At 45.6% G+C, this 23,372-nt stretch overlaps 1 protein-coding gene, 1 long non-coding RNA gene, 9 other non-coding genes and 1 pseudogene across 11 annotated transcripts; 11 read left to right on the top strand and 1 right to left on the bottom strand.

Moving 5' to 3' along the window:
• Positions 1 to 14,102: 14,102 nt before the first annotated feature.
• LOC119306321 lies at positions 14,103 to 17,202 on the bottom strand (annotated as a pseudogene).
• A 160-nt stretch (positions 17,203 to 17,362) lies between these two features.
• LOC119312045 (60S ribosomal protein L36a) lies at positions 17,363 to 19,829 on the top strand. Its single transcript, XM_037587771.1, has 4 exons — positions 17,363 to 17,512; positions 19,057 to 19,236; positions 19,389 to 19,463; positions 19,549 to 19,829. The coding sequence occupies exons 1-4, from the start codon at positions 17,510 to 17,512 to the stop codon at positions 19,606 to 19,608; spliced, it is 318 nt and encodes a 105-aa protein (XP_037443668.1). The 5' UTR covers positions 17,363 to 17,509; the 3' UTR covers positions 19,609 to 19,829.
• Positions 17,655 to 17,742, top strand: LOC119313512. The gene has a single exon (XR_005151791.1). It is a non-coding gene; the product is annotated as a small nucleolar RNA SNOR75 (small nucleolar RNA).
• LOC119313507 lies at positions 17,846 to 17,932 on the top strand. The gene has a single exon (XR_005151786.1). It is a non-coding gene; the product is annotated as a small nucleolar RNA SNOR75 (small nucleolar RNA).
• On the top strand, positions 17,997 to 18,063 carry LOC119313268. The gene has a single exon (XR_005151635.1). It is a non-coding gene; the product is annotated as a small nucleolar RNA Z105 (small nucleolar RNA).
• LOC119313242 lies at positions 18,167 to 18,248 on the top strand. Its single transcript, XR_005151613.1, has one exon. It is a non-coding gene; the product is annotated as a small nucleolar RNA SNORD18 (small nucleolar RNA).
• On the top strand, positions 18,826 to 18,897 carry LOC119313290. Its single transcript, XR_005151651.1, has one exon. It is a non-coding gene; the product is annotated as a small nucleolar RNA R66 (small nucleolar RNA).
• A 1,069-nt stretch (positions 19,830 to 20,898) lies between the features above and the next one.
• LOC119312044 lies at positions 20,899 to 22,172 on the top strand. Its single transcript, XR_005151209.1, has 2 exons — positions 20,899 to 21,013; positions 21,826 to 22,172. It is a non-coding gene; the product is annotated as an uncharacterized LOC119312044 (long non-coding RNA).
• LOC119313513 lies at positions 21,153 to 21,241 on the top strand. The gene has a single exon (XR_005151792.1). It is a non-coding gene; the product is annotated as a small nucleolar RNA SNOR75 (small nucleolar RNA).
• On the top strand, positions 21,337 to 21,423 carry LOC119313506. The gene has a single exon (XR_005151785.1). It is a non-coding gene; the product is annotated as a small nucleolar RNA SNOR75 (small nucleolar RNA).
• On the top strand, positions 21,477 to 21,543 carry LOC119313272. Its single transcript, XR_005151639.1, has one exon. It is a non-coding gene; the product is annotated as a small nucleolar RNA Z105 (small nucleolar RNA).
• Positions 21,632 to 21,712, top strand: LOC119313238. The gene has a single exon (XR_005151609.1). It is a non-coding gene; the product is annotated as a small nucleolar RNA SNORD18 (small nucleolar RNA).
• Positions 22,173 to 23,372: the final 1,200 nt, after the last annotated feature.

The raw sequence follows: 23,372 nt of genomic DNA, 5'->3' as shown, positions 1-23,372 counted from the left end.
GTTCTTGACACAAACCCTGGTAGCAGGTGTGTAGTTACAACATTTGAGGACCCAGAAAACCCTGCCCCAACTCCTAGATTTAAGTACATGTTCTACTGCTTGCATGCATCAAAGCAAGGATTTCTTAATGGTTGCAGGCCCTTTATAGGTAAATATATAACTGCATTTTGTTCAAAATATCTTGTGGTAATTTTTTGGTAGCTAATTTGGGTATGGATGCAGGGCTTGATGGTTGCTTCATCAAGCTAACCACTGGACAGCAAATTCTTGCAGACACAGGAAGAGATGGCAACAACAACATCTACCCCATAGCCTTTGGTGTGGTTGATAAGGAAGATTCAGAAAGTTGGACATGGTTCTTAACCCAGCTAAGATGTTGCATTGGAAGTGGAAGCAAATTTGGAACCTACACCATTATTTCTGACAGGCAAAAGGTATGCAACCTATCTTAGCCAGTAGTTCACATAAATATAGTTATTACTGGCTTTATTTGTTTTTGTTCATGACCATGGTTATTAATTTACAATCAGGGTCTTCTTAAGGCTATAAATGAGGTGTTCCCTGATTCCCCTCAGAGATTCTGCCTCAGGCACATCTATGCAAATTTTCAGTCAGCTGGTTTCAGAGGAGCAGAACTAAAAAAGCTAGTAGATAAGGCTAGCTACTCATTCACCAAACATGGCCATGAATTAGCAATGGCAGAGCTTAAAGCAGAGTGTGAGGATGCCTGGAAGTGGCTTTCAAAAATTCCAAAGGAGACTTGGTGTAGGTCTTCAATGGATTACAATTGCAAAACTGATCTTGTTGTGAACAACCTAAGTGAGGTTTTCAACAAAATGATCCTTGATGTTAGGGCCAAACCAATTAGAACTATGTTTGAAGGAATAAGGACTAAGCAAATGATCAAAAGGCAGAAGACCAGGGAAAAAATAGAGAACAACAGGTGGATGATCACACCCAACTATTCAGAGAAACTAGAGGAGAATAAGAAGTATGCCAAATTTTGTGAGGCACATAAGGCTGGTCCTGACATTTGGCAAGTGTCTAGTAAGGAAAATCAGTACTGTGTCAACCTAGCTACTAACTCATGTGACTGTAGGAGGTGGGACATGACAGGTGTGATATGCAGTCATGCAATAGCAGCAATGAGCAAGATTCACATGCACCCAGAGGACTATGTGCATGAATTTTTCAAAAAACCACTATATATTAAAGCATACAAACACATAGTGTACCCTGTCCCTGGTCCTGGATTCTGGCCTGACACCCATACTCAGGATATTGAGCCACCAGTGTTCAAAGAAAAAGCAGGGAAGAAACAAACAGCTAGGAGAAAGGGCCAGTTTGAGGTGCCTGCACCAAAAGACACAAGCATGATGGGAACAATTACATGCAGCAATTGTGGTCTACAGGGCCATAGATTTACTTACTGTGGGAAAGCTCTAAACCCAAGTCTTCAGATGAGAAAGAACTTACACCAGGTCATTTAAAAATGTTGCATTCTTTGTTTAGTTAATAGTTGTTTAATTATGTACTAACTATCTTAATTCTGTCATGCAGGAGAATAGAGAAATTTTTAGGGGTTCCTCTAGTGCTAGTCACCCACCTTCAGAACCACCACATCAACACCAAACTTCACAGAGGCCAGCCTCATCTACTCCACCTCCTAAAGCAGTGAGGAACAGAAAAACAGCAGCAGATAAGAGAGCTTCAGCATCAACTATTTCTGCAGGAGCAGCCAGGTCTTCACCAGCACCTCCAACAGGATCAGCATCAACAAGAGCTCCAAGAGGATCAGCATCAACAAGAACATTCAATGCACCAAGAGCATCCACTGCAGAATCAGGGATATTAGCAGGCAAGAGGAAGAGGAAACCCCCTAGCAAGTTTGCACTATATTTTAGTGCTAGTGGAAACCATTGAAACTCTGCTACTAGACTGCTTAAATTTGTGGCAATGTGTTCTGCTACTTAGTTTGATTGTATGGTACTAAGTTTGTGCTCTGCTACTAGACTGCTTAAATTCAGACATGTGAACTTGTGTGCAATGTGCAATGTTGAATGTATGGGTTAAGTTTGTTTTATTTGTTTTACTTTGCCATTTGTGCAGTTTAGGTGCATGTTTTAATTTGTTTTTTTGTTTTACTTTGCCCTTTGTACAGTTCAGAAGTGACTGTCAAATTCATTTTAGAAAAAAAAATATGCACAAAAAATGTCTGGCCTGGGCTCGAACCCATGACCAGTTGGTTGTAACCATGCGTTCAATACCAATGGGCTAGTGCTAGTGATTTGTTTGCATAACATCGGCCAAACTTATTATATGTTGCCCACCACGTCGTGGAATAAACCCAGCCGTTTCGGATTCTACGAGTTTATTACGTGTCCACCCACCACGCTCTCTGCTCACTCGCCCACTCGCCGCTCGCACCGCCCACTCCGCTTCCCCCTCTCTCCTGTCGAAATCGCCGCCGACAACCACCGCCACCGTCGTCGCCATGGACTGGCAACTGGCCATCAAAGCTCTCGCCGGCAACAACCAGGAGATGCGCGCGCAGTACAGGGAGATCGCACGCTGGTTCCCCAGTCTAGGAGTATTTAACCAAAAACTACCACATTTGCCGGAAACGTGACAGAAAACTACCACTCTACGTTTTTGTGCGAAAAACTACCAAATTTATCCTAAGCCGTGGCAAAAAACTACCAACTCACGTAATCGCTTGCTTTGCCCGCGCTAACCCCTATTCTGACCGATTGGGCCCGCCAATAGTTGCCACGCGGGCTAACTGACGCCTGGCGCGCGCGGACGGCCGTTAACGGCCCGTCCCCTGTCGGAACGGCCGCTGTCGGTCGGGTCAATAAGTGAGAGCGAGCGAGCTCAGCCACTCGCTCATTCTCTTCCTCCTCGCTCGCTCTCACTCGTCCTCATCCTCTCCCCTCTCCCTGGTGCTCTGAGCTAGGTCAGCCTGGCGCCGTCGCCGCCGCGGCCATTGCTGCCGGTAGAAGTTGAGGATGCCATCCTGGAATGACGAGGAGAGCTCGGACGAGGACATCAACATGGTTTCAATGGATCCTCAGCTCTTTGTAAGTGCATAATGGTGGAACAGAGTTAGGGTTAGGGTTAGTTCATCCAAGTTGGAGATTCCAAGTTGCTTTAGGTTTGATTCGAAGTTTCTTTTGCAGGAAACCCCTGACAGTGTGGTGGAACCATCTTTCTGTGGTTCTTACACTGAATCTGAGCCGACGTGCATGATGCATCATCAGAGGCCGAAGAAGATGGTGGCTTTTGAAGGTGCTTTGACTGGGAGGCGATTCCTGGGTTGTCCTGTGCAGCAGGTATTAAATCTTGTTTTGCTGGTGGAGATGTGTGGTGCAGCATGTGGTGCAGAGATGTGTGATGTGCAGAGATGTGTGTTGTAGTTAACTGAATTCAATACATGACTGAACCTTAGAACACCTACATGCAGAGATCTTTAGTGTAATGTGAACTGAATGTATTAGTTAGGTGTTTACTGAATATAGCTGTTACCTAAAAAAGAACAGAGTTAAATGAATTTATATCTACTGCTAAATATAGTTGTTAACTGAATTTATGTCTGATGCTAATTCAGAGAGCATATTGATGTAGGTGTGAACTTTGGTTATCTGTACTAAGTTTGTTACTAAGTGATTTGTGCTTAATTATAAATAATTGCTTTTGTAGGATGTAGGTGTGAACTGTGGGGTTGTGGAGTGGGTGGATGGTCCTTGGCCAAGGAGCAAAGGTGCATTCTTCAAAGCCAAGTAGATATCATTCAGAACATGAGGAAGGCCATGAAGGAAGTGGAGGGGGACAGGGACCTACTTAAGAAAGAGAAGAAGAAGCTGGAGTATCTGATTGCTGATCTGGTCAATGCTGGGCATGCCAGCAAAGATAAGCTGGAGAGGATCAAGGCAATTATGAATGAGTGAAGTGCTTGGTGTATGGGTTAAGTAATTAGTAGGCCTATATATATAGCTGGCCTTGGAATGTCATGCATGTTAGGTGTATATTTTGGGAAAGTTTTATGTGCTTTCAGAATGGTATGAGGGAGGGAGGTACTCTTATGGTTTAAGAACTAGTTGGTTTTATCTATGATGTAATGACTTTTATGTTAAGACCTACTATGCTAAGTGAGTACTCATGCTAAGTTAATTAAGTAAGAATGTTTTATCTATGATGAGTCTGTTTTACTCTGCATATATCATGTGTGGATAACTGACAGTAGTGACATAGTTGGAAGTAGAAAGCAGCAAGTAACATATATAGCAGAGTGCAAGTAGCTTAGATAGTGTGACAAATAACTTAACATATGTAGCAAGTAGCAACTAACATATATAGATAATCTGACATAGATAGATAGTACTACCATTCATAGTCTGACATAGATAGCAACTAGTAGTAGATAGTGCCTGACATAGATAGCAAGTAGATAGTGCTGACGAAACTGAGCCTAGGAACTTACTGAACTTATGAAAGTCCAGGACTGATGAAACTGAATTTTTTTGCACTGAACTAACTGAAGGCAGCACTTCACTCCTCCTTCTTCAGCATCTTCAGGCGATGGGAGCGGCGCACTGCAGTCACGGCCGCCCTCTTCTTCTTGCCCGGCGCCGGCTCCACCACATCTTCCTCGCCGCCATCTTGTTCTTGCTTCACCACGACGCCGTCTGGAGATCGACCTCCGGCAGCGCATCCACGTGGATTGGGAGGTTCCTGTCCCCCTCCACGGCGTCGAGGACGGGAGCCAGCAGCTGCACTTCAGGCTCGTCATCGGAGAGGACGACGACCTCATCCACCTCGTCAGATTCGTCAGACGACTCGTCCTCATCATCTTCACTGGACTCGTCGTCAGAGGACTCGTCGTCTGAAGACTCGCCGTCAGAGTCGTCAGAGGGGCCAAGGACCCATGGATTGCGCCCGTCCCAGTAGGCGTTGTTGATTGGGGCTGGGAGCGCGAGGACGGCATCGGTGACGTGGTCCGCGGCGGCCGGCGGCGTGGTGGATGAGCGGTACATCCACCATCGGGCGCGTTGCCTGGGGTCGGGGGAGCGCTCCACCTCGCGCATCGCCCACAGCAGAAGGGACGGCGGCGGGATGGTGCGGCCGGCAGGGAAGGTGCGCTGCTTTTCAGCAGCTGTCATCACCTTCACGAGGCCGCGGGCGTGGTTCCTCATCATCGCTAGACTGGGAGTATTTAACCAAAAACTACCACATTTTCCGAAAACGTGACAGAAAACTACCACTCTACGTTTTTGTGCGAAAAACTACCAAATTTTTCCTAAGCCGTGGCAAAAAACTACCAACTCGCGTAATCGCTCGCTTTGCCCGCGCTAACCCCTATTCTGACCGGTTGGGCCCCCCAACAGTTGCCACGCGGGCTAACCGGCGCGCGCGGACGGCCGTTAACGGCCCGTCCCCTGTCGGAACGACCGCTGTCGGTCGGGTGCGGGTCAAGATCTGACCCTTTCCCCTCTCGCTGCACTCTCTCCGTCCTCTCCCTCTCTCTGAACTAGGTGGCGGCGGCGGCAACGATGGCGGCGGTGGTTCCGGAGGGGGGCGTCAGAGATATGGGTGGTGGCGGCGGCGGCGGCGACGCAGGCGGCGGTGGCACAAGTTTGGACGCTGCGGGCTCAGTCGACAATTGGTTGGGGAGCACCAACTTCTCGACGCAGGCCAGCTCGCAGAAGCAGGAGGCACAGCTCGCCCAGTCATCGCCAATGGGTTGCAGGTATGGAAAATATCATCTTCTAGGTTAGCTGCTTCAATCTGCCAAACAGGTTAGCTGCTCATGAATTGGTTAGCTGCTTCAATCTGGCAAATTAGTAATATGTGTTTGTTAGAGCTTGTTGGACATGTGTAGTAAACTGTATTGCACTTGTAGCTCTGTCATTTTCAATTGAATTCATGAGCACCTATTTCTGCAGTTTTGCTGACAAGAAGTGGGAGATATGGTTTCATTTAGAAGGAAGAAACCCTGTGAAAAGGGTTATATATGAGTCAGATATATCTTTTGTTACTCTACAATCACTCATTGCTAGTGAAGGGTATGGGCAGAGTGATTACATGTACTATGTGAAGGAGGAGGAAATTGGATCTGAAAGAGTAAAGCATTTAGGTAATGAATCTAGTGTTCATGAAATGTTGGAGTTTTTTAATCATGTCAATGTTGTGAACATAAGGGTTGTGAGAGATGTTGAACCTGCAATAAGTACACAGGCTATTCAGAATTACATGAACACTCAAGAGAGTTGTTGTGTGCAAAAGGTTGTGGAGCAATCTGAGTTTCAGAATGAGATAGATGATAGAAAGGCTCAGCTTGAGAGGAGCAGGATTCAAAGAGAGGCAGATTTGAACCACTTTGAAGGAGACACTGAAGTGTCTGAATTTTGTTCTGATGATTCAGTTCATTCAGATGGTAGTGCTGAAGCTGTTCAACAAATGGAAATAGAGTGTGCCTCTGAAGAGGAAACACCATTGCAAAGTACTGCTATTGTGAAACATGTGAAGAACCCTGGGCCAACTAGCAGATGTCACAATGAGGTAGAGAAAAAAATGTTTTGAAGATTGGTTTCCTGAAGCAGATGAGTTTTGTTTTGCTGGTGATCCAGGCATAAGTGATGAGGAAGAAGAAGATGAAGTTGAACTACCATACATCATGAAGAAGGCAAAGACAAAGAGTAGTAAGAAAAAGATGAAGGAAAGAGTATATTTTGACCCTTCAATTCCCAATTCACATTTACTCTTGTGCAAGAGCTTGTGTTTTGATTCTGTTTACCAGTTCAGAGAAGCATTAAGAGATTTTCATATAAGGACTTTGAGGTCTTTTCACTACCACAGGAACACTCCAACAAAAATTATTGTTTGGTGTTCACAGAGAGAGCATGGATGTGAATTTTACATCTGTGCCTCCAGGATAGCTCATGAAAGAACATTTTGCATTAAGAAGTGTAACATGGAGCACACTTGTCCAGCATCAGCAGAGAACACAAAAGTTACTACTAAGTGGCTTTCCAAAGAAGTTGAGCCATCTCTTAGAGCAGATCCTAGAGCACCTGTGGATTCACTTATTAAAAACAACAAAGTCAAGTTTTCAGTTGATGTATCAAAGAGTGTGGCCTATAGGGCAAGGAGGAAGGCTATGAAGGTTGTACAAGGTGACCAGAAGGAGCAGTACTATAGACTGAGGGACTACCTACAAGCAGTTCTTGACACAAACCCTGGTAGCAGGTGTGTAGTTACAACATTTGAGGACCCAGAAAACCCTGCCCCAACTCCTAGATTTAAGTACATGTTCTACTGCTTGCATGCATCAAAGCAAGGATTTCTTAATGGTTGGAGGCCCTTTATAGGTAAATATATAACTGCATTTTGTTCAAAATATCTTGTTGTAATTTTTTGGTAGCTAATTTGGGTATGGATGCAGGGCTTGATGGTTGCTTCATCAAGCTAACCACTGGACAGCAAATTCTTGCAGCCACAGGAAGAGATGGCAACAACAACATCTACCCCATAGCCTTTGGTGTGGTTGATAAGGAAGATTCAGAAAGTTGGACATGGTTCTTAACCCAGCTAAGATGTTGCATTGGAAGTGGAAGCAAATTTGGAACCTACACCATTATTTCTGACAGGCAAAAGGTATGCAACCTATCTTAGCCAGTAGTTCACATAAATATAGTTATTACTGGCTTTATTTGTTTTTGTTCATGACCATGGTTATTAATTTACAATCAGGGTCTTCTTAAGGCTATAAATGAGGTGTTCCCTGATTCCCCTCAGAGATTCTGCCTCAGGCACATCTATGCAAATTTTTAGTCAGCTGGTTTCAGAGGAGCAGAACTAAAAAAGCTAGTAGATAAGGCTAGCTACTCATTCACCAAACATGGCCATGAATTAGCAATGGCAGAGCTTAAAGCAGAGTGTGAGGATGCCTGGAAGTGGCTTTCAAAAATTCCAAAGGAGACTTGGTGTAGGTCTTCAATGGATTACAATTGCAAAACTGATCTTGTTGTGAACAACCTGAGTGAGGTTTTCAACAAAATGATCCTTGATGTTAGGGCCAAACCAATTAGAACTATGTTTGAAGGAATAAGGACTAAGCAAATGATCAAAAGGCAGAAGACCAGGGAAAAAACAGAGAACAGCAGGTGGATGATCACACCCAACTATTCAAAGAAACTAGAGGAGAATAAGAAGTATGCCAAATTTTGTGAGGCACATAAGGCTGGTCCTGGCATTTGGCAAGTGTCTAGTAAGGAAAATCAGTACTGTGTCAACCTAGCTACTAACTCATGTGACTGCAGGAGGTGGGACATGACAGGTGTGACATGCAGTCATGCAATAGCAGCAATGAGCAAGATTCACATGCACCCAGAGGACTATGTGCATGAATTTTTCAAAAAACCACTATATATTGAAGCATACAAAGACATAGTGTACCCTGTCCCTGGTCCTGGATTCTGGCCTGACACCCATACTCAGGATATTGAGCCACCAGTGTTCAAAGAAAAAGCAGGGAAGAAACAAACAGCTAGGAGAAAGGGCCAGTTTGAGGTGCCTGCACCAAAAGACACAAGCAGGATGGGAACAATTACATGCAGCAATTGTGGTCTACAGGGCCATAGATTTACTTACTGTGGGAAAGCTCTAAACCCAAGTCTTCGGATGAGAAAGAACTTACACGAGGTCATTTAAAAATGTTGCATTCTTTGTTTAGTTAATAGTTGTTTAATTATGTACTAACTATCTTAATTCTGTCATGCAGGAGAATAGAGAAATTTTTAGGGGTTCCTCTAGTGCTAGTCACCCACCTCCAGAACCACCACATCAACACCAAACTTCACAGAGGCCAGCCTCATCTACTCCACCTCCTAAAGCAGTGAGGAACAGAAAAACAGCAGCAGATAAGAGAGCTTCAGCATCAACTATTTCTGCAGGAGCAGCCAGGTCTTCACCATCACCTCCAACAGGATCAGCATCAACAAGAGCTCCAAGAGGATCAGCATCAACAAGAACATTCAATGCACCAAGAGCATCCACTGCAGAATCAGGGATATTAGCAGGCAAGAGGAAGAGGAAACCCCCTAGCAAGTTTGCACTATATTTTAGTGCTAGTGGAAACCATTGAAACTCTGCTACTAGACTGCTTAAATTTGTGGCAATGTGTTCTGCTACTTAGTTTGATTGTATGGTACTAAGTTTGTGCTCTGCTACTAGACTGCTTAAATTCAGACATGTGAACTTGTGTGCAATGTGCAATGTTGAATGTATGGGTTAAGTTTGTTTTATTTGTTTTACTTTGCCATTTGTGCAGTTTAGGTGCATGTTTTAATTTGTTTTTTTGTTTTACTTTGCCCTTTGTACAGTTCAGAAGTGACTGCCAAATTCATTTTAGAAAAAAAAAATATGCACAAAAAATGTCTGGCCTGGGCTCGAACCCAGGACCAGTTGGTTGTAACCATGCGTTCAATGCCAATGGGCTAGTGCTAGTGATTTGTTTGCATAACATCGGCCAAACTTATTATATGTTGCCCACCACGTCGTGGAATAAACCCAGCAGTTTCGGATTCTACGAGTTTATTACGTGTCCACCCACCACACTCTCTGCTCACTCGCCCACTCGCCGCTCGCACCGCCCACTCAGCTTCCCCCTCTCTCCTGTCGAAATCGCCGCCGACAACCACCGCCTCGCCGTCGCCATGGACTGGCAGCTGGCCATCGAAGCTCTCGCCGGCAACAACCAGGAGATGCGCGCGCAGTACAGGGAGATCGCGCGCTGGTTCCCCAGTCTAGCGATGATGAGGAACCACGCCCGCGGCCTCGTGAAGGTGATGACAGCTGCTGAAAAGCAGCGCGCCTTCCCTGCCGGCCGCACCATCCCGCCGCCGTCCCTTCTGCTGTGGGCGATGCGCGAGGTGGAGCGCTCCCCCGACCCCAGGCAACGCGCCCGATGGTGGATGTACCGCTCATGCACCACGCCGCCGGCCGCCGCGGACCACGTCACCGACGCCGTCCTCGCGCTCCCAGCCCCAATCAACAACGCCTACTGGGACAGGCGCAATCCATGGGTCCTTGGCCCCTCTGACGACTCTGACGACGAGTCTTCAGACGACGAGTCCTCTGACGACGAGTCCAGTGAAGATGATGAGGACGAGTCGTCTGACGAATCTGACGAGGTGGATGAGGTCGTCGTCCTCTCCGACGACGAGCCTGAAGTGCAGCTGCTGGCTCCCGTCCTCGACGCCCTGGAGGGGGACAGGAACCTCCCAATCCACATGGATGCGCTGCCGGAGGTCGATCTCCCAGACGGCGTCGTGGTGAAGCAAGAACAAGATGGCGGCGAGGAAGATGTGGTGGAGCCGGCGCCGGGCAAGAAGAAGAGGGCGGCCGTGACTGCAGTGCGCTGCTCCCATCGCCTGAAGATGCTGAAGAAGGAGGAGTGAAGTGCTGCCTTCAGTTAGTTCAGTGCAAAAAAATTCAGTTTCGTCAGTCCTGGACTTTCATAAGTTCAGTAAGTTCCTAGGCTCAGTTTCGTCAGCACTATCTACTTGCTATCTATGTCAGGCACTATCTACTACTAGTTGCTATCTATGTCAGACTATGAATGGTAGTACTATCTATCTATGTCAGATTATCTATATATGTTAGTTGCTACTTGCTACATATGTTAAGTTATTTGTCACACTATCTAAGCTACTTGCACTCTGCTATATATGTTACTTGCTGCTTTCTACTTCCAACTATGTCACTACTGTCAGTTATCCACACATGATATATGCAGAGTAAAACAGACTCATCATAGATAAAACATTCTTACTTAATTAACTTAGCATGAGTACTCACTTAGCATAGTAGGTCTTAACATAAAAGTCATTACATCATAGATAAAACCAACTAGTTCTTAAACCATAAGAGTACCTCCCTCCCTCATACCATTCTGAAAGCACATAAAACTTTCCCAAAATATACACCTAACATGCATGACATTCCAAGGCCAGCTATATATATAGGTCTACTAATTACTTAACCCACACACCAAGCACTTCACTCATTCATAATTGCCTTGATCCTCTCCAGCTTATCTTTGCTGGCATGCCCAGCATTGACCAGATCAGCAATCAGATACTCCAGCTTCTTCTTCTCTTTCTTAAGTAGGTCCCTGTCCCCCTCCACTTCCTTCATGGCCTTCCTCGTGTTCTGAATGATATCTGCTTGGCTTTGAAGAATGCACCTTTGCTCCTTGGCCAAGGACCATCCACCCACTCCACAACCCCACAGTTCACACCTACATCCTACAGAAGCAATTATTTATACTTAAGCACAAATCACTTAGTAACAAACTTAGTACAGATAACCAAAGTTCACACCTACATCAATATGCTCTCTGAATTAGCATCAGACATAAATTCAGTTAACAACTATATTTAGCAGTAGATATAAATTCATTTAACTCTGTTCTTTTTTAGGTAACAGCTATATTCAGTAAACACCTAACTAATACATTCAGTTCACAGTACACTAAAGATCTCTGCATGTAGGTGTTCTAAGGTTCAGTCATGTATTGAATTCAGTTAACTACAACACACATCTCTGCACATCACACATCTCTGCACCACATGCTGCACCACACATCTCCACCAGCAAAACAAGATTTAATACCTGCTGCACAGGACAACCCAGGAATCGCCTCCCAGTCAAAGCACCTTCAAAAGCCACCATCTTCTTCGGCCTCTGATGATGCATCATGCACGTCGGCTCAGATTCAGTGTAAGAACCACAGAAAGATGGTTCCACCACACTGTCAGGGGTTTCCTGCAAAAGAAACTTCGAATCAAACCTAAAGCAACTTGGAATCTCCAACTTGGATGAACTAACCCTAACCCTAACTCTGTTCCACCATTATGCACTTACAAAGAGCTGAGGATCCATTGAAACCATGTTGATGTCCTCGTCCGAGCTCTCATCGTCATTCCAGGATGGCATCCTCAACTTCTACCGGCAGCAATGGCCGCGGCGACGACGGCGCCAGGCTGACCTAGCTCAGAGCACCAGGGAGAGGGGAGAGGATGAGGACGAGTGAGAGCGAGCGAGGAGGAAGAGAATGAGCGAGTGGCTGAGCTCGCTCGCTCTCACTTATTGACCCGACCGACAGCGGCCGTTCCGACAGGGGACGGGCCGTTAACGGCCGTCCGCGCGCGCCGGGCGTCAGTTAGCCTGCGTGGCAACTGTTGGCGGGCCCAACCGGTCAGAATAGGGGTTAGCGCGGGCAAAGCGAGCGATTACGCGAGTTGGTAGTTTTTTGCCACGGCTTAGGAAAATTTTGGTAGTTTTTCGCACAAAAACGTAGAGTGGTAGTTTTCTGTCACGTTTCCGGCAAATGTGGTAATTTTTGGTTAAAAACTCTGGCAGTGGTGGCTATCAAGGAAGAAGGAGGTGCACAAAGGGCCGCCGCAGAGATATCTGTGTGGAGCAAGAGGAGCAGCGGTGCTTTGTAATGCGAGAGCACATACATGGACATGGTGTTGCCCAAGATAAAAGTGAAGGCAGATAGATGTGAGCATGCTTTCAACAATAATTTGCATTAACCACAGTTCCTTGAGAGTGAATTAGCCACATGTGGCTTTCTTGTATTGAATCAAAACCTTCTCCTTTTCTTAATGAAACACGTGCAGAGTTTTTGCACCTTCGCCCAGAAAAGTAAATCCAAAATTATAACTGCGGTGGAAGCATTTTTATATAAATCTATTAATATCATTTTGATCCAGTCATCAATTTAAAGATCTGTAGGAAGCAAAACTGAAGAACTGGACTAAACGACAACATGCTCGCATAGCAATCACTAGTTCATGAATAGGTATGTATCATTACTATTTAAAATGATCATCAATGTGAAAGGGCGTACTTATAAACATGTATACGTGAAGGAACTTTGAACTTTGAAGCCAAATGCTTGGTGTTGCTAATTATCAAATATTTACATTAAGGTGACAACTTTCAGAGTCACAATAGGACCTGATACATCTGAGGAGCTATAGGGAGGAAAGGGAGAGTGTTTCATTGTATTATACATACTGCATAGCAAGGAACATTGTCATCTACGTGCAGTTAAGAACATGTGCACAAATTGGGAATGGGAAATGTCCAAAGTCATCAGTCATACTAGGGGCTATAGGGAGGAAACTGCCAAACATGAGAGCAGTAGCACTAGGGAAGAGGCAAATGGCTCAGGCGAGCCCTTTGTCTTTGGCAGTGGCGGCGCCTCGATCTGGAGCTGGGGACCTGGACTCGCCATGCCTCTCTTGAAGACCTCATGGTGGCATGGGGGAGCTTCCAAGCGAAAGCTCTGTGCTTTGTCGCTGGTGACGGCGACGCTCACGGGCGTCGTTATCTTCTTGAAGATGTCGTCGTGGTGCTCCTCTCCGTGCCTGGGTTCCGGGTGAAAACCCTTGTCCATGTGGACTCAACCGCGGCGACACCTGGCGTCGTTCCCCCTCCTGAGGGCATTGTCATAGAGCTTAGGTGTTCTAGGGCGTTGTGTGGCGGTGTTCTCATGCCTTCTTGTGATATCTTTCGGTCTCGTAGTCTCTTGTGGTCTGCGTTCCCCGATTATCTTGGGATCGGCTTTGTAAAAGGGTCACCTCACCATCTTGTATCGTTCGGCCATGTACTCATTGTGGTTGTTGCTTTATTTACAAAGCGGCCTGTTTCGAGGGAAGAGGCAAACTGGTAGCAAGGCAGCTGGATGGACTGGAGGGTAAGCAAAGGAGTTCATCCAGGAGAGAGGATAGGAGGTAGGTGAAAGCGGTTGAGGGGAGGAATGGAGCTGCAAGATAAACTCATAAAAGGTGGATAGAAGAAGCAGCACCAGGATAAAAGAGCTAAGTGGCAGCCTGCCATAAAAGCATGACGGAAGGTGGGCAACAGCTGACACTAAGCAAAGGGTTGTCGGGAATTAGTACTCACTTGTAATTTAGCTAGTCACAAATGGTTGTAAAGGGGACATTTCCGTAAAAGAAGTAACAGTTATGAACTTATGATCCCTCGACTGAAAATACGAAGATAAGCTTACATTACCTGCTCAACCAATGTTATAGAGTCACTTTATGCATTGCATTGCACAGAAGTTTGGCTTCATCAGGTTCACCACAAATGTCTACAAGCATTAGCCAAACATCCAATTATATTTAGACCAAATATATGATGGGATAACAACGAGATATTTACATAAGACAAAACTAAGAGAGGGAAAACACATTTTTCAACATTGGATAGATAAACACAAAAGCACATCTACTCCATTGCAAAGATTATTTATGAGAACGGTATAGATACTCAGTAATTTCCTAAAACGCAATGGCATGACATAATATTAGCTGATCAGAAAGAAGAAGTAATCTAGAGTTATTCTTAAGTTTGCCCTGTGTTATTTAAAGTTGATAAAATATAATATACTCAAACAAATAAATTTAAAGAACAAAGACGTAATGACAATTTATATTTAAATAACTTTAGCTTGAAAAGATAAAACAAACTGAATTCATTTATCCTCTGGTACAAATAGACTCTGACACTTGCGAAACTTCAACAAGTGATAAAAATGAACTTTATCTCGTAAAGATCAAAACCGGCCTTTATTATCGATTTAAGTTAGCAAGATCAATATAAATGGATCAAAGAATGTAACTAGTTTTAAGCCTTTAAAGAACTTGAATGATCTTTGTATTCATGTTTTTTATTTATTTTTTGTTCATTGAATAAATTTAGGATGCCGATAAGTGCCACACGTGTGGGCGTTAGGGAGTCTGCCCACATATTTTGTGTGGTGTATAAGAGGAACAACCCACATACATATGTATGGGCAAAACAAGTATATGCCCACACACCTTTTTTTCCCCTTTCGATCCCTCTCACACGTGTGCGTGTGGGCGAAGTAGATAACGCCCACACGCCCCAACTGTCAGGCCTCGTACCTCGTGGTACCATGTGGTACACTAGACAGTTGCCGTGGTTCCCGGTGAAAACCCTTGTCCTGCGCGTGACAGTCACCGCGCGCCCGCAGTTGCCCTGGTCCAGACCCTCGTCCATGTTCGTTTAACTGCAGTTGCCATGGTTGCTCAACTGCAGTTGCCATGGTTGCTCAACTGCAGTTGCCATGTATGGTCTGGTCTACTGTAGTTGCCATGATTTCAAAACTTTAGGAGTTGCCACATACTAACACTAGGCAGTTGAGAGAGTTGCCATGTGCTCACAAGCATGCTAGGGCAGTTGCCATGTAAAAGGAAGAGTTGCCATCTGCTTACGTGCACGTTAGGGCAATTGCCATATACCATGCAAAGACACATGGCAACTTGGTAAAAGAGAGTTGCCATCTGCTTACGTGCACACTAGACAGTTGCCGTGTACCCTGCAAAACACATGGCAACTCGGGTAAAAAGAGAGTTGCCACCTGCTTATAAAGCATACTAGGGCAGTTACCATGTGCACTGCAAAACACATGGCAACTAGCAGCTTGGGTGTGGGAGATGAGACGGGCGTGTGGGCGAGATAGCAAATGCACATACACTAGCCCTTTTGCGTGCGTGGAAAGTGGCGTGTGGGCGAACTGCTGAACGCCCACACACCAGCCCCTCCCGTGTGGTGAAACGGCCGTGTGGCCGACCGGTTAAACGCCCACACACCAGACCAGTCCTACGTGGCACTAGAAACATGCCAAGATTCGTGCGCTCACGAACGGACGCGGATTCACGCGTGTGGGCGAGATGCAAACGCCCACACGTGTGGCGTTAATATTTCCGTAAATTTAACATAAAATGCTTGCTACCTCTGACTTAAACCACATAGTTTGACAATCATAATAATAATAATACCATGAACAATATGATTATCTATTTAAATAGCAAATTGAGCAGCAAAAAAACAGTTAACAGATATTTAATTTATATTAGTCTAATCTAACAACAAGGATGTGAAAAACTTTCCATCAATCAATTATATATAGAAAATTACTTAGTTACTACCTGCAGTGTAGACACTTGTGAATGGATGAACCAGACAGTAAAATGTATGTATGGGAGGCTTGTACACTTCGAGTGACTCAAGCTGGACCATGAAAATACCGTGATATGTCCATATAAACACCACATTATTGTCCTCGCAATACCCGAGCATCATTGGGCCCATTTTCCTTTTATCTATATAAAGAAGTTCCTCCAATCCAATGGTCTTCCCCAGCACCCATGAAACAACCCCATCACGGTCGACCTTCCTTTTCCACAAATGGAGGTTGGCGTCTAACAGCTCAAGGGCGCCAAGCTCACCGCCGTCCACGGGCACAGCCCGGAAGGTCCGGCTGCCATTCCTCCTACATTTACCCAAGCAGGGTAAGTGTATGAAGGATGGCAGCTACCTCCCAACCAGTTGAGCAAAGGGACCAGTAGAGGGAATTCCCAACCAGGGTACTGGAAACACGCATCTCAATCATGGTGGTTACGCCGCTCGTGAAATCCGCGGGTACCCAGACTGGATCGCCCCATTCGCCGGTCTCCGACGAGTAAACGCAGGCGAACAGCCGCTTGTTCTGCCTGTCGACGCCGGCCAAGACCGCCTGGAACCGGAAGGGGCGATCGTCGAGGATTCCGGCGGTGCGAAGGACCGCCCCGTTTAAGATCTCGGTGCCCTGGCCGTCGTCGATCACCTGGGGGATGAGGAAGCGGTGCTGGTCGCCGGTGACGGGGTCCCACGCGAGGGCCTCGATGTCCAAGCCCGCCGGGTCGATGAGGAGCACGAGGCCGTCGCGGCAGCCGATGTTGGAGCGGCCGCTGCCGTCGTGGAGGCGCAGGGAGAAGCGCCCGACCGGGACGCGGTCGGGGGGCTCCAGGGCAGGTGTGAAGGAGAGGACTTCGGGGGCGTCCGGGGCGGGGCTGGGGGCGTCGGGTTTGCGGGTGACCTCCTCGAAGAATCCGATCAGGGGAGGCGGGCTGCGGAGGTGGTGCGCGCGGAAGCGGCGGACGAAGCGGCGGTCGGTGACGAGGCGGCGCCAGCGCTTGCAGACGAGGGAGGCGCGCGGGAGGGCGGACGGCAGCGGGGCTAGGCGGACGAGGATCTCCGGGAGGAGGTTCTCGTCCTCCAGCGGGGCCGCTACCTCCGGCGCCGGCGCCGGCGAGCTGGGGAGGCCGCCGCAGGTCATCTCGCCCAGCGAACTCCTCTGGAAAACCGATCAGAACTGAGCAAGTCGAGCCGTCATCCCATCTTATTATGTGAGCGTGGGCCTAGGAGTCAGTTCGAAGGCCCATTAGGCCCACCAACCAGAGACGCGACCGGATCACTGCGTGCAGCGGCTGATCTGATCTGAGCCGTCCACCTCCGCAGCACCCAAACCCTATAAGAAGGAGGCGAGAGCCTCCGCCGCCAATCTTCCACACCCTTCCGCCGCCGCCGACGCCGACGACGACGCTAACCGACCGAGCGCGAGCACCGCACCGCCGCCGCGGCCGCCATGGTTTGTCCCCCGCCCGTGCTCCTCCCCCGTCCATAGGATGCGATTTCCTGCTAGAGGATCACTTTGCGACCGCGGTAGATGCGCTCGTGTTTACCAATTGTTGCCTTCTTTTTCTGCGGCTCACGCGCTGTTGCTTGTGGGTTCTCTGTGATGATCAACACCGATTAGATGTCCGACCCAATCCATTCCACTAAAACATGGGGACAAAACGAGGGATTTGTCTGAGAGAACACTGGTTGTGTTATGCTTTTGCCCTGTCATGCTGCTGCTGCTGCTGCTGCTGCTTGAATTCCATGTGCTTATTGTGTAATATTAGAACGCTATTTTGATAGTTCTCTGTGATGATGAAAATAGATGACGAGTCTGATGCAATCCATTCAGTTACACCATGTGGACTATCAAGGCATTTGTCTGAGAGAGCATTGATTGCTTAGCCATTTCATTAGATCATTTTCTCCACTGTTTTTTTTGTATAATTGCGTCGCTGGCATGATGATGAAGACAATTGTTGTCTGATATATTTGATGATTAAATCCTCCTACTCATTCTGAATGTCAAACCGACTGCAGATCTCTACTTTGCTGAACTAGTTGTGTAGATACCATACAAATAGTTGTTTCCTCTTTGCCTTTGAAATTAACTTCAGTTTGGGAAATGAAATGATAAAGAACAATTGGTCCGTGTTTCTGAAAACCATGTGATGATGTCCAATAAAACACTCAATGCTTCTGATTCTAAAAGCACAGGATTGAATTATATTCTCTCTGTGCACACTGCATTTTTGTGCACCGATGAGCTGTATTTTAACTTAATTTAGTACTGCTCTAGGTTTCTAGTTATTGTGTATGAGATGTGCTTTAGATATGTAAGCTGGTGCACTAGTTTATATCAGGTAGCTGGCCTTTTTCAAAGATGGAATGGATAGCTTGTCGTGTCAGAAACAAGTCTAATTTAGTTTTTATTTTGTGTTTAGATCGACTATAGTTTGTATTTATGCGTCTTTCATTCTGTAATATTGTGAACGTGCTCATGCAACTTCACATTACATGATACATCTAAAACCCACCGCGGTTGGCCATATTGTGGAGTATTCAGTGATTTTGTTTGGTGTGTTTGACATCCGAACTGTTTGTGTACTTAGCTAACCTAAAACTAAACTTACAGCCATTGTTTGCATGTATTGCCCCGACCCCCGATCAGACCATCTGCCATTAATTACTTCTTTCTTACCACGTGATAATATGATTTTGTTATGCAAGTAATGCTGCAATTTCAATTCTTACTGTTTATTGTTTGCTCTTTTAATTATGGGATCCTATGATGGCATGAAATCTTTGAGACCTGATTATCCTTGTGATGACAACCATAAGCATGTTTCTGAGGACCTAATTGTTTATTGTACTATTGGCTTTTTGAGTATTTCTTGAACATTTACTGAACTTGTTTCTAGATCTACTTTTTAGCTATTGCAGTGTCATCTGAAACTGTATGCAGTTTCATACAAACCCTGTTTTAACATTAGTTTTGTTGCGAATGCTAAATAGGTGAACGTTCCGAAGACCAAGAAGACTTACTGCAAAAACAAGGAGTGCAAGAAGCACACCCTTCACAAGGTCACTCAATACAAGAAGGGTAAGGACAGCCTGTCTGCCCAGGGAAAGCGTCGTTATGACAGGAAGCAGTCGGGATACGGTGGTCAGACCAAGCCCGTTTTCCACAAGAAGGTACGGCAACATCTTTGCGTGTGATTGTCAATTGATCTGATTTGTCTATCAATTTCATTGTCATCTACTTATGGTGTGTCTGGTTAGTGTAATACTATCAGATAAAGATTAAAGCCAGTTGGGGAATGCTAATTATGTGACCTTTTCTTCAGGCAAAAACCACCAAGAAGATTGTGCTGAAGCTGCAGTGCCAGAGCTGCAAGCACTACTCCCAGCGCGCCATCAAGGTTTGTTCCTCTTTTTTTTTCTTGTACTGAACATTTATTTTTTGTTCCGTTGTGCTTTGCTCAGCCTGTCTCTATTCCTCTGCAGAGGTGCAAGCATTTTGAGATCGGTGGAGACAAGAAGGGCAAGGGAACATCCCTCTTCTAGATTGCTTTCACCTATATCTGTAGTCGTTGTGTTCAAGAACTATTACTACTTGTCATATTGTTTTGGTGTTATGAGTTGAATCAATCAGACCCTGTCATGTATCCAAACCCCTTTATCTGGCATTTGAGCAACGATCGACTTGGCAGAATGGTCTTTTGTAGCTTGAATCCTCTTTTAATCTCAGGCATTGCCGTAATGTGGATATGGATGTCATGTGCCCCGATCGGTATAATTCGAGCTTTGCTGCCGCTGTTTATATGCTGTTGGAGGACATACGTATGATAACTGTTCCAGGCAGGACTAGAAAAATCCTATAGTGTGGACAGTGTCAGTGAGATGATTTGTGATTAATCCTGAGGGAGTGAATCCTAAGGCGTGGGCTGTCTATATGCTTGCTGTCTCGGGAGTTTCAGATATGTTAGGTCTTCATATATGTTTGTGTGAGTGAATCTTATGCGATTATGAATTCTGAGGTGCTCAGCTGTGATAATCTTTTTGATGTTATTACCGAATTACTGATATGTTTGTGCGTTTTCATCAATTCTTCTATCTCCATGATGTGTGTATAAACGAGCTGGTGAAGTTGCTATTCATCTAGCTCCAAAAAGAGCTTCCCTGCAGGGGAAGTGGATCCTCCGACATAAAGGAGGGAAGTCACCTAAGCTACAATTCCTTAACTTTCCTCCTTCACTTTCATATGATCAAAGCTAAAATGACTTGAATTAATTTGTAAATTACAAATCTACTTTATACATTTACAAAAATTATGTACAAACAAAATTATGGTGCAATAAAATTAATTTTAAATTTATTTATCTCAACAGTAACTGTGTATCGTACCTACTTATAAGTAGATAATACATTACTTTTCTTCTCTGTTTTACCGTAGTTTGCACTGTAGCTTAGGTGACTTACCTCCTTCATGTTAGAGGATCCACTTCCTCCATGCTTGTTTTACACTAGTTTCGCTCGTGGTCTCGTAAGATCCTCGCGAGTGGTGGAACATGATGGTACATGAGCTGCAACCGGCAAGATATTCTTGTTTCTTTTTAGCAGAACCGATTAGGCCGAGTCAAGCAAGCGAGGAGGAGACCCAGTTTAATAAAAAGAGAAGAGAAGCCCATCATCTTAGATGCGACCGTGGGCCGAGACGTTGGTTTGAAGGCCCATTAGGCCTGCGAACCAGAGACCGACCAAATCGGATCAGAACGCCGCTCAGCGGCTGATCCGAGCCGTCCACCCGCTAGGGTTTCCCCTTCCCAGCACCCCACCCCCTATAAAGTACGAGGCGAGAGCCCCCGCCGCCAACCATCTACGGAGATCGGGTTCGTCCACACACTCCCACCGCTGCCATCCCCGCGAACCGGAGAGCGAGGCCGACACCGCCGCCGCGATGAGGGCCAAGGTAAGAACTGCGGCCCTTCTTCTACCTTGCCTGCTGTTAGCTGCTTCGCGACCGCGGTAGATCCGTTAACGTGCTAGCGTTTATCGAGCGTGCGTTCCTGCTGTTGCTGTTGCTGCCGCTCGCTTGCGTAATTAGTGGTTCTCTGTGATGATCAACACTGATTAGATGTCCGATCCAATCCATTCCATTCAACCGTGGGGACAAAAACGAGGCAATTACCTGAGAGAACCAGATATTATAGTTCGATTTGCTTATTCTCAGAGATTCTAGGATGTAGTTTCTGTTCACTGAATTGATTTTCTTTGCGCGTGTTTGTTTGTGGTTGTCTGTGATGATTTAAACAGATGACGAGTCCGATGTAATCCATTCTATAAAACCATGTGGACAATCGAGGCATTTGTCTGAGAGAACATTTGCCAGTGTTTTTCCTTGATTTGTTCTTTCTTTCAATCAATTGCGTCGGTTGGCATGATGAGGAAGACAATTGGCGTCTGATCTATTTGATGATAAAATCCTCCTACTCATTCTGAATGTCAAGCCGACTGCGATTCTATACTTTGCTTAGCTAGTTCTTTTGATTTTTTATCATAGTTTTTTCTTTGAAATTGACTTAAGTTTGGGAAATGATGAAGAACAATTGGTCCGTGTTTCTGAAAATCACGTGATGATATCCAATGAAACACTCAATCTTCTGATTCCAAAACAAGTTACTATCTGTTCCTTTCCATCTGGAAGTCTTGTTATGATTGCATCTCCTATGGAGCACCTATGCAATTTATGCTCATGGTCAGCTTGGGTACTGTAATTTGCAGTGGAAGAAGAAGAGGATGAGGAGGCTCAAGAGGAAGCGCCGAAAGATGAGGCAGCGATCCAAGTAGGCGCCTTGGAAGGAGGGGAAGCATCATCTTGCATCCAGGTTGCCAGGCACCGAGGGATGACGGCATGGTCTAGTGATTCCTGGCGTGTTTGCTGCGATGGCTGTGGAAGCTGTTTAACCTGTGTTCTGTCCAATTTAGCTGTTTAATGCCTAGTCTGGTTATGTTCCAAGACTGAGTTTTATGTAATGTGAGGATTATATGTGTTTGTGACTGAATTTTATGCAGCTATTAATTTTGCAGTACTCTGAAATATGTAATTCTCACCTGCGTCTCATCTTTTTTGTGATGCGATGCTGCTCTATTTTTTTTGTCATAGATGTTTCTAAAATTTTACTAGATGATTAATATCTGTTATGCCTTGTGAATGGTTGAAATGAACAGTCTATACTTCCATTATCTCATTCGGTAATGGTCTAAAGCCAAGCAAGTTGCTTCCGATTGTGTAAGCGATGTTATGACTTGCAGATTTTTCAATGATTTGTGTAAACACTAAACTCACCATCAACTCGGAGCATTTGCGGCAAAAAAGGAGGCTCCAATAGTAAAATTTGCTCCAAATTTTTCAGGTTCCCAAAAATATAAAACAAGTATTTCTGCAGATTTAAGACTTGGGCTGCTCCAGCACATCCAGACAAGGGCTTTCGCTGAATCGGAGCTTCCGATGTTGTGGGCTGAGCATCCAGGATTGTTTCATAGAGTAGAAATGCATTTCTAGGGTTGCGTGGTGGGGATGTTTCGATTCCTTTAAAGTGGAAATTTCTTGTGCTGTGACTGAATTTTTTTAATTTAGTGAATTGAGCTGAGTTGTCTGCGTAGGGACCAATTCTGTTGCTGATTGCAGCACAGTAGTGCAATTATTTTGTTTTGCCAAAAAAAGGAAGTTTTTTTTCTTGAGAAACTTCCAATCTATTCATCTTCAATCATGGCAGTACAAAGAACAACAGAGGTAATAAAAATTACAACCATGTCCATGAACCACCTAGCGACGACTACAAGCACTAGAGCGAGCCGAAGGCACGCCGCCGTCATCGCCCCTCCATCACCGGAGCCAGGCAAATCTTGTAATAGTAGACAGTCGGGAAGTCGTCGTGCTAAGGCCACATAGGATTAGCGCACCAGCGCAACAACCATCGCCGATGAAGAAAGTCGTAGATCAGAAGAATCAAACATGTAAACACCCAAATGAAGACGAACGGAAACATGATCCAAACAGATCCACCAAAGACCTGCACCGACCGAATCCCGCGTGATCCAACGGAGATAAACCTCCACACGCCCTCCAATAATGCTAGACGTACCATCCGAACGGGGATAGAACATGGGAGACATTATTCCTATTAAGGGACATCGTCGTTGCCACACAATCCCAACCAAAACATTGAACCTAACAACAATGAGAACGGTGTCCCTTCCGCCTGCGGGGGGCTGAGAGGGGAAGAACTTCTCTTGTAGAGGAGGAAAGAGATGGAACCTGTTTGCTT

Source organism: Triticum dicoccoides, chromosome 5B (genome assembly GCF_002162155.2).
Source record: "Triticum dicoccoides isolate Atlit2015 ecotype Zavitan chromosome 5B, WEW_v2.0, whole genome shotgun sequence".
Taxonomy (NCBI): domain Eukaryota; kingdom Viridiplantae; phylum Streptophyta; class Magnoliopsida; order Poales; family Poaceae; genus Triticum; species Triticum dicoccoides.
The sequence above is the reverse complement of the archived record's forward strand: the minus strand, read 5'-3'. Positions and strand labels throughout refer to the sequence as shown.